General features: G+C 43.9%; 1 protein-coding gene across 1 annotated transcript in view; it reads left to right on the top strand.

Annotated features, from left to right (window-relative positions):
• Nucleotides 1–6,697: 6,697 nt before the first annotated feature.
• The window catches only part of MAMDC2 (MAM domain containing 2), a 106,568-nt gene continuing 102,981 nt past the window's right edge, over nt 6,698–10,284 (top strand). Inside the window, exon 1 of the mRNA XM_063457198.1 lies at nt 6,698–6,939. Coding sequence (XP_063313268.1) covers nt 6,891–6,939 — 49 coding nt within the window. The 5' untranslated portion in view covers nt 6,698–6,890. The remainder of the gene's footprint in view (nt 6,940–10,284) is intronic.

Raw genomic sequence — 10,284 nt, 5'->3', positions numbered from 1 at the left:
CTCCCTATACTATCACTACTTAATTGATACCTATATCTCCCATCCCGATCTTCTGTTCTTGTTTTGCTTAAAGCTGCTGTGATCATGTCATTTTATGTTCATTCTTTAAGACTTTTTGTTAATTGTTTGTTTACCTAGTGTTACTACTCACTGATAATCTTGTAAATTTATGTTCATGGTTTATGACTTTCACCTATCTGATCCTTCCTATCTTTTTATCCCAAATGTTATCTCCTTTTAGTTTTTCATCTCTAATTAATTACCTCAATAGCCCCATGTCTCCCCACCCATAATAGTGTGTTTTATTTATTTTTTTTTTTTCTAACCTCAGACCTTATATTTCAGACTGGGCCCCTTAAAACAGCATTAACACCCAGCACTCCCAAGCAACCAAGTCCTGCTGAATCTTCAGAGCAGAGGTATCATCTCCGGAAGATTGCCCACCCACCCCATGGTCGACAACTTACTTATAGATAGTGCACATCAGCTGGTTTCCTTAACACACCAATCAAATCACTAAACCTCTCCTCACCTGAATTTATTTAACACACTGCATCCTTACATTGGTTTAATCACTCATTGATATTTGTGTGTTTGTATATATGATCTACATATCTATATAATACACTTTTTCTAATGTTCTCCCTTCTATTTTTCACTTTAACACTAACTTCTCTCATCACTAAAATATCCCTATCCTTTCACTCACCTGTCCCTAGCAACACCATAATTATTACTTCCACCTTACTCCCCTCCCCTCTCTATTCATCCCATGCACTCTACACATACCTTTCCAGCCTATCTCCACCAACTCCTCCCAAATCCTCTACAAACATACCCTCCTACAAAACTTTCAAATCCTAGTCCCACCTTCACTTCCTTTCTATCCTTCTGCTCCTAGCTGCTGGTGATGTCTCTCCTAACCCCGGCCCCCTCGCAACAAACTCAGCACATACTAACCCAAGGATCCACACTAATCTCATACCCATCTCATGTTCCTCTAAATCCTCCTTCAATACTGCCCTCTGGAACGCACGCTCTGTTTGCAATATAACTAAATCCACTGCTGTCCATGACTTCTTCATCTCTCGTTCTATAGATTTACTAGCCATAACAGAAACCTGGCTCTCCCCCTCTGACACTGCCACCCCTGCATCTTTGTCCTTCGGTGGTCTCCAACTTACCCACAACCCAAGAAACTCTGAATGTAAAGGTGGTGGTGTTGGGTTTCTCCTCTCCCCTCACTGCTCTTTTAAACCTCTTCCCACCCCCCCTTCTCTCTCTTTCCCATCATTTGAAATACACTCAATTCGCCTTTTCAAACCCTTCTCTGCTAACATTGCTGTTATTTACCGCCCCCCTGGTTCCCCTCTTCTCTTCCTTGACCACTTTGCTGCCTGGCTACCCTATTTCCTCTCTTCTAACATTCCATCCCTAATTCTCGGGGACTTCAATATTCCTATAAACCCACCTTTGACCTCTGCAGCCACTAAACTACTTTCAATGACTTCCTCCCTCGGGCTATCGCAGTGGGCAGATTCTCCCACCCATGTAGCTGGCAATACCCTTGACCTAATCTTCACTTATGCATGTACAGTATCTAATATCTGCAACACTCCATATCCACCACCTCTTATCATTTGCTCTCACATACCCCCTCACCCAAAAACCTCAGCCTAACCCCCCTCAACTCAGGAGGGACCTTAATTCTCTTGATCTCCAACAGTTGTCAGCTGACATTGATTCACAACTGCTGTCCATCCCTTCCCTCTCCTGTCCTTCACAGGCCATCTCCATATATAACTCTACTCTTACATCTGCCTTGAACACTGCAGCGCCACTCCAAACAAGCACCTCGAGGAGGACCCGCCCCCAACCATGGCATACTAAATCAACGCGCTACCTGCAAAGATGCTCCCGTTGTGCTGAACGCTCCTGGAGGAAGTCTCGTACACAATCAGACTTTCTCCATTATAGATTCATATTGTGTTCATACAGTGCAGCCCTTGCCCTTGCCAAACAATCCTATTTTTCCACTCTCATTAGTTCATGTTCCCGCAACCCCAGGCGTCTCTTTCACACCTTTAATTCTCTTCTTCGCCCTGCTGTGGCCACCCCCAAAACTAACCTTACTGCTGATAACTTCGCATGTTACTTCACTAACAAGATTGAACAGCTAAGGAAAGAATTATCCCCTCCTTGCCTTTCTGTTTCTCAATCACACATAGATCATGCCTTTCCTACCCTTCAGACATTCTCCCCAGCTACTGACCAAGAGGTGGCTGCTCTTCTTTGCTCCTCTCGCCCCACCACTTGCCCGCTCGATCCTGTCCCATCTCACCTTATTAGATCTCTCTCCACTTGTCTCGTGCCTTCTCTAACACACATCTTCAACTGCTCGCTCTCCTCTGGCATCGTCCCTGCTGACCTTAAACATGCCACTGTAGTACCTATACTAAAAAAACCATCCCTCGACCCATCCACCCCCTCTAACTACCGTCCCATATCCCTGCTCCCTTTTTCCTCAAAGCTTCTGGAAAGACTTGTCTTTACCCGTGTGTCTCATTTCCTCAATTCCAACTCTCTCCTTGACCCTCTTCAATCTGGCTTCCGCCCTCTCCACTCTACAGAGACTGCCCTTATCAAAGTTACTAACGACCTAATCGCAGATAAATCCAAAGGCCACTACTCCATACTAATTCTTCTTGACCTCTCAGCGGCCTTTGACACCGTTGATCATGCTCTCCTTCTTCAAACTCTTCAATCGCTTGGTCTCTGTGACTCTGTCCTCTCATGGTTTTCCTCTTATCTCTCCCAACGCTCATTCAGTGTCTCCTTTTCTAATGATACCTCCTCCCCTTGCCCTGTCTCAGTTGGAGTTCCCCAAGGCTCCGTCCTTGGTCCCCTTCTATTTTCTCTTTATACTGCCTCTCTTGGCAAACTTATTACCTCTTTTGGATTTCACTACCACCTGTACGCTGATGACACCCAGCTATATCTCTCCTCCCCGGACCTCTCCCCTGCCGTCCTGCAACGTGTCACTGCTTGCCTTTCTTCCATCTCTGACTGGATGTCCTCCCGCTTTCTGAAACTCAATCTCTCAAAAACTGAGCTCCTTGTCTTTCCTCCTCCTAATACTGATCCTCCTCTTTCGCTCTCCCTCCAAGTTTGTGGTACCAACATCAGTCCATCCTTGCAAGCGCGCTGTCTTGGCGTCATACTTGACTCTGGTCTCACCTTTGAGCCTCACATCCAGCATGTTGCCAAATCCTGTAGATTCCATCTTAAAAACATAGCCCGCATCCGCCCCTTTCTTGCACCAGATACTACCAAGGAGCTTGTCCATGCTCTAGTAATTTCCCGCATGGATTATTGTAACCCTCTCCTGATTGGTCTCCCCAATAGCCGTACTGCACCCTTACAGTCCGTAATGAATGCTGCTGCTAGATTGATTTTCCTCTCTAGTCGTTTCTCTCACCCCTCACCCCTCTGCCAGTCCTTACATTGGCTTCCTGTATGCTATAGGAGTCAATTCAAGGTACTAACTCACACCTATAAAGCACTGAACAACTCTAGCCCCTCTTATATCTCCTCACAGATCCATAGGTATGTCCCTTCTCGGTCTCTCCGTTCTGCCCGTGACCACCTCCTGTCCGTTGTCCGCACTCGTACGGCCAACTCGCGCTTGCAGGACTTCTCACGGGCAGCTCCCTTCCTATGGAATAGCCTGCCTACCGCCATCAGACTCTCCCCTAGTCTTGCATCTTTTAAGAAGTGCCTTAAAACCCATCTCTTTAGGAAAGCTTATGGCCTCCAAGACTAACCCCTACCTCACATACCTGTCTCTTGCCCTCTCCTAAAGGGCAGCCCACCTTATTTGATTGTAAATTCCTGTCCTAATGTGTTTTACACCCCACCTCCTATAGAATGTAAGCTCGTTTGAGCAGGGTCCTCTTCAACCTATTGTTCCCGTTAGTTTATTTGTAATTGTCCTATTTATAGTTAAATCCCCCTCTCATAATATTGTAAAGCGCTACGGAATCTGTTGGCGCTATATAAATGGCAATAATAAATAAATAAATAAAACAAGCCAAGTCAGGGAAGCCCAGAATCAGAATAGTCAAGGTCAAAATACTGGGAATATCAAAAACAGGACAAGAAAACGCACTCTCAGGATTCAGGAACCAGGAACGAAAACCACGACAGGGCAATAACCTAGGTTAAATATCCCTCTGGCCTCTGACTGCAGAACGTGTGTGTGTGTGACCCTGGGGGGCAGAGCTATATCTGGCTGCGACCGCGTGTACGGCACCATCTTGAACCCGGGCAGGCAGCCAGGAGAACCCGGCAGAGCGGCTCCCGACTCGCCGCTGAGCAGGTAAGCTCAGTTCGTTGGCACCTCGCGGCGAGCCGGGGGCCGTGACAATTCTGTAATTAGGCCCCATCATAATTGTCAGCACCAGGCCCATTGGGCTCTTAATATGACCCTGACCCCAACCCTAACCCTACCCCTAACCCTAGATGTGTAAGTGGTTGTGGTGGATAGGTTTAGGAATTACCGAAATTCATCCGAATTTACATTCGGAACGGAACTAATTGCACATGTCTAGTGCATAGGCTTTAGAAAGGTCTTTGCTACCTTTATTCACTATTTGGCACAGATGCCTTCATGGTTCAAATTGGATTAATATTGTGGTGCAGTACTGGATTGCAAGATGTATACATATGATATTGTGTAAATATTTAGCAGAATTATTATTATTATTACTGGTATTTATATAGCGCCAACAGATTCCGTAGCACTTTACATTATCAGGGGGAAAGATTTAACAATAAATGAGACAATTACAAAAACTTACAGGAACAATAGGTTGAAGAGGGCCCTGCTCAAACGAGATTACAGTCTATAGGAGGTGGAGTATAAAACAACAGGACAGGAGGTAGCAATCAAACAAGGTGGAGTTAAGCAGAGCTGGAGGAGAGAATAGAGTGCTGCCCTTTAGGAGAGAGCAAGGGACAGGTATGTGAGGTAGAGGTTACTCTGGGAGGCTGTAAGTTTTCCTAAAGAGATGGGTTTTGAGGCACTTTTTAAACGATTGAAGACTAGGGGAGAGCTTGATGGTCGTAGACAGGCTATTCCAAAGGAAAGGAGCCACCCCCGAGAAGCCCTGCAAGAGTGAGTTGGTCGTATGGGTGCGAGCAGCAGAAAGGAGAAGGTCATGTGCAGAGCGGAGAGACCGTGAAGGGGCGTACCTACGGTTCAGTGAAGAGATATAAGAGGGGCTAGACTTGTTCAGTGCTTTATAGGTGTGGCTTAGTACTTTGAATTGACTCCTATAGCATACAGGAAGCCAATGTAAGGACTTACAGAGGGGAGAGGTGTTAGAAGAGCGACAGGAGAGGAAAATCAGTCTGGCTGCAGCATTCATTACAGACTGTAGCGGGGCAATGCGACTTCCGGGAAGACCAATTAGGAGAAAGTTACAATAATCCATGCAAGAGATTACTAGAGCATGAACAAGCTCCTTAGTAACATCTTGCATAAGAAGAGGGCCAATGCGGGCAATGTTTTTAAGCTTAATTTACAGAATTTGGTAACAGACTGGATGTGAGGCCAGGTAAGGCCTGAATCAAATATAACACTTGCAAGGATGCTTGCAAGGGTGGGCTGATGTGGGTACCACCAATTTCAAGGGAGAGCGAGAGAGGAGTATCATTATTGGTAGGAGGAAAGACAAGAAGTTCAGTTTTAGAGACATTCAATCAGAGATGGAGGAAATGCAAGCAATGACATGTTGCAGAACGGCAGGTGAGAGGTCGAGGGAGGAGATTGTCATCAGCGTACAGGTGGTATTGGAGTCCAAATCAGATAATAAGTTTGCCAAGAGAGGCGGTATAAAGAGAAAATAGAAGGGGACCAAGGACAGAGCCTTGGGGGACGCAGAACACTGATTGCCCCATTTTCACACCCTTTTTGTTCTTGTGGTTCAGTGTAGAAATTCTGCTGAGCCTAGCCAACATTCAGACGAAATTCAGGTGTCCCGAATGTTCTCACAGTGCACAAGTCTAGCATCTAATGTGGCAAATTCAGAAGTTAGAGAATAACCCTGCATCTGTCATTGTCGGGTCAGCATATATTTCTGCTTGCACCGTTGGGATTTATTTACTAAACCCAGAATTGCAGGATATATACAAGAAAAAAAAGTGCAATTCTCCACAGTTCCATTTTAGTGAGTGTTAAGGATAAGTTACAGTAAGTTGAAAACGGACTTGTAAATATTAAGCCAAATTAGCCAAAATGGCAAGACAGCGGAATCAGAGATTTGTCTGTTAATGCAATTCTTAGGTTATAATTCAAATTACAAATCAGTATAATGCACAGTTCAGTGAATAAACCCCTGTTGCATTTTTCGAAAAAACAAAGCAAAAAAAAACAAAAAAAACCGTATGACAAAGATATATAGGAAACCCTGTTAGGGGGTTTTTGTTGGAAACAATATCTTTATAAAAGTTTGCATTAAAAAAATCCTAGCTTTCCTTACTGTCCCACATCAAGCCGGCTAGGTGGTAATTTATTGGCTCTATATGAATTTTAAGTAGGTCAACCCCACACATAGTTCACATACAGCAGTTATTGCGGTGTGCATGCTGACTGAATGTCTGGAGACTGTCAGGAGCAGCAGAGTGGGGTTCTTCCCTCCCTTTGTGATCTTTGTTTCTTGTCTCTCTCTTTCTATCCTGGGCTTTTCTTTCCTCCCCGCCTCCCCCCTTCACGCCCCCACAAGGGGGACAGCTGCGCTCCATCCACAGCCCATCCTAAAGTGAAGCTGGGAACTCAGTGGAGCCAGTGCTTGCCGGTGCCCCCAGTGGTACTTCAATTCTCTGTGGCTATGCTGCTCCTGGTGCTGTACCCCTGTGTGCTTCTGCTGTCATGTAAAGGTATGTACCCAAGGGGGCTGCATCAGGGGACAGGAGGGACATACTGGCTTGGCTGCAAGGGTTTGTTTAAAAAAAAAAAAAAAAAAAAAAAGAATGAATGGATGGAATAATATCTAATAAGTCAAAGGCAAACAATACAAAAGATGATTTAAAAAACTGCAGAGTGCTGAACAGTTGAATAGAGATTTCAATGATACTGTTAATGTATAATACAGACATACTACAGAACTAATGTATTGATTTTAGTTTTTTAAATGCCAGAGGAGTGAGCTTTGATTGCTTACCTTTGTGACAATCTAAAATTCAAACAAAACATCATTTGATCTAAATAACCGTTTGATCTGAATAACAGTGCCAAGACAAGTTCATATCCTGGGAATTCAATGTGGAATGTGGAGTATAAAGGCATTTGGGCATTGTATGCAGTGGAGTGTGGAGAGAGAGAGAGAGAGACTAGACAGGTTATCAGAGCACAGACTATTAATCACACAGTGTATACAATGCAGAAGGCAGGATTCTGTCTGTTGGGAGATAAAACTGGGGGCTGCGGGTTTGGCAGAACACCTGACCCCTCATAAAGTTTCAGTTATAAAACTATAAGGTAACTTACATATTCCCCAATATTACATGGGTATACTACCACATATGTGTGGACAAATAGTAGGTTTGTATGAATATTTGTGGCTTAGTTATATTGCATAATTGTTTATTGAGTGGCAGTATAAAACTGAGCTTACTTTTTTAAATTTGGTTTTGTTTATTTTGTTATTTTGAAAAGGTTTCTTGCAATGCAGACAATGATTTGTGTCCTGTTTAAAAATAAGTGGAAATATTTTAGATTTACAATTTCAGAAATCTTCCCTGTCCTGCTTACATATCCTCAGATTCAGGGTCAACCTTACCATTTGCTGAACTCTGCGTGAGGAAAAGTTGTGGTTTTCCACCATATAACTCTATTCGCACAAATAGACATACATACATAGTTCTCCATTTGCATAATAAATACATACATAATTAGTCACTAACATGTATATAATCTGCCACATACTCCTACCAAATTAGCAACATAAACAGAGACACACACAAACATATATACATAGACACACATTAACTCACAATCATAGACACACATTAACAATCATTTATACACTTTAAAAAGCATATGTAGACTAACTTAGTTAAAGACGCAACAACATGCATACATAGACACATACTGATTGCTTACACTGGCACTCATACACAGATTTACACACAAAACTCAGCTATTATTGGTACCTGGTATACAATCAGTGAAATCCCATAATGCTGTAAACTCCCATATCTAGGCATGGCATCATATTAAAGGACCACTCTAGGCACCCAGACCACTTCAGCTTAATGAAGTGGTCTGGGTGCCAGGTCCTTCTAGGGTTAACCCATTTTTTCATAAACATAGCAGTTTCAGAGAAACTACTATGTTTGTGAATGGGTTAAGCCTTCCCCTATTTCCTCTAGTGGCTGTCTCATTGACAGCCGCTAGAGGCACTTGCGTGATTCTCACTGTGATTTTCACAGTGAGAGCATGCAAGCGTCCATAGGAAAGCATTATGAATGCTTTCCTATGTGACCGGCTGAATGCGCGCGCAGCTCGTGCCGCGCGTGTGCATTCAGCCGACGGGGAGGAGAAGAGGAGGATCGGAGGAGGAGAGCTCTCCGCCCACTGCTGGAAAAAGGTAAGTTTTAAACACTTTCCCCTAAAGGCACTAGAGTGGTCCTTTAATGTGCATAGCATTATGGAAATACCCATAGATGAGTGTTGATAACGGTAGCAGATATGCTGCCGGAGGTAAGTGTGTTTTATGCTTACATCATATGAATTTGTCACTCTGTATACACTTCACTGGGATGGGAGAATGTGGAACTGTCACTAACTCAAAAGTGAGAACCAATTTTTAACTGTAGGGAACAGGGCTTTAAGAAAATTAAAGAATACAGCTCTGCATGCACAGGGATCTTTTGTTTAGACCCTAAGTTGATTTGAGTGGTTCTACAATATGGAGATTAGTCAACTGAAAAATATATTTCTTGTGTTCTGCTAAGCAACCTGTGAAAGGTTGAGTTGAGCCCTTCTAAACTTCAGAGCTAGGAGAGGTTAATGCAAAATGTGTTGAAAGTGTGCAGCGTGGTGTGAATGGATTGTCAGTTTGGGTACAGTAAGTTATTTTTTTTCTTTTATAGTTTTTTTTTTAGCAGGTTTCACGTCCATTCAAGGAGCAAGGATTTTTGCAATGCTAGGCAAACAAGAATTTGCTGCCCCCCATATGCTCTGCCCAGTGCCCACCATGTGACATCACAATGCCCAACCCAAACGATCTGCCATATGAGCTAACGCCAGTGCTGCACACAGTGTCTTTTCTCTGAAAAGGCAGTGTGTTTACATTAAAAAGCCTGCAGACACAGGCTATAGACACCAGAACCACCACATTAAGCTGTAGTGGTTCTGGTGACTATAGTGTCCCTTTAATGTGAGGTAAATTAGAGATTAGTGCCACAAAAAATATACTGGATTGCCTACTTACATCCAGATGAGGACAAGAGGTTGATGATGGGCTCAGGCCGCAGTCTGGCTCCACTGGTCTAGTGTAGAACAGGCTCTCTGGCTCTCTTGTAACAGTACTCACAAAAATCAATGAACAGGAAGTAGCTACATTTTTTGACCCATAGGGCCTGACCGTAAGTATGCCTACAAGGCCTGCCCATAAGTCCACCTACATGGCCCACACATGAGTTCGCTCACAGGGAGTGGAGTGTATGTGTGTAGGGGATATATTATGTGTTATTATAGAGGATGTAATGTGTGTGTGTGTTCTTATGGAATGTAGTGTATAGGAATACCAGTTTGTGTATGGGATGTGGTGTGTGAGTATAGGGGATGCAGTGTGTTTGTGTGTAAGGGATAGAAAGCAGTGTGTGTTTGTGTGTAAGGCAAGCATGTCAAACTCGCCCAGCGATCCGTGAGTTTGAAACATGCTTAGTGTTAAAGCAGAGTAGGCACCTGCTCTCTCCACATTGCAGGTGCCTACTCTGCTAAAATTTACCCGGCCGGGAATCTGAGAGGTTGCAAGAGGAGCTCAGTCTTCCTCCTCACTGCTCCTCTGTAGTGATGCCGGGTGCCGGAATATGATGTCATATTCCGGCACCCGGCATCACTAAACAGCACGCATGAGGGAACAGTGAGGAGCAGGAAGACTGAGATCTCAAGATACAAGATCCCTACAACAGCTCTCAAAGGTAGGGAGCAATACATAAAATAATGTGAGTGTGAGCTACAATGTGGAAATGTGTGTGTGTGTGTCTGTCAGTGAG

This window comes from Pelobates fuscus, chromosome 5 (genome assembly GCF_036172605.1).
Source record: "Pelobates fuscus isolate aPelFus1 chromosome 5, aPelFus1.pri, whole genome shotgun sequence".
In the NCBI taxonomy this organism is placed as follows: Eukaryota; Metazoa; Chordata; class Amphibia; order Anura; family Pelobatidae; genus Pelobates; species Pelobates fuscus.
The sequence above is the reverse complement of the archived record's forward strand: the minus strand, read 5'-3'. Positions and strand labels throughout refer to the sequence as shown.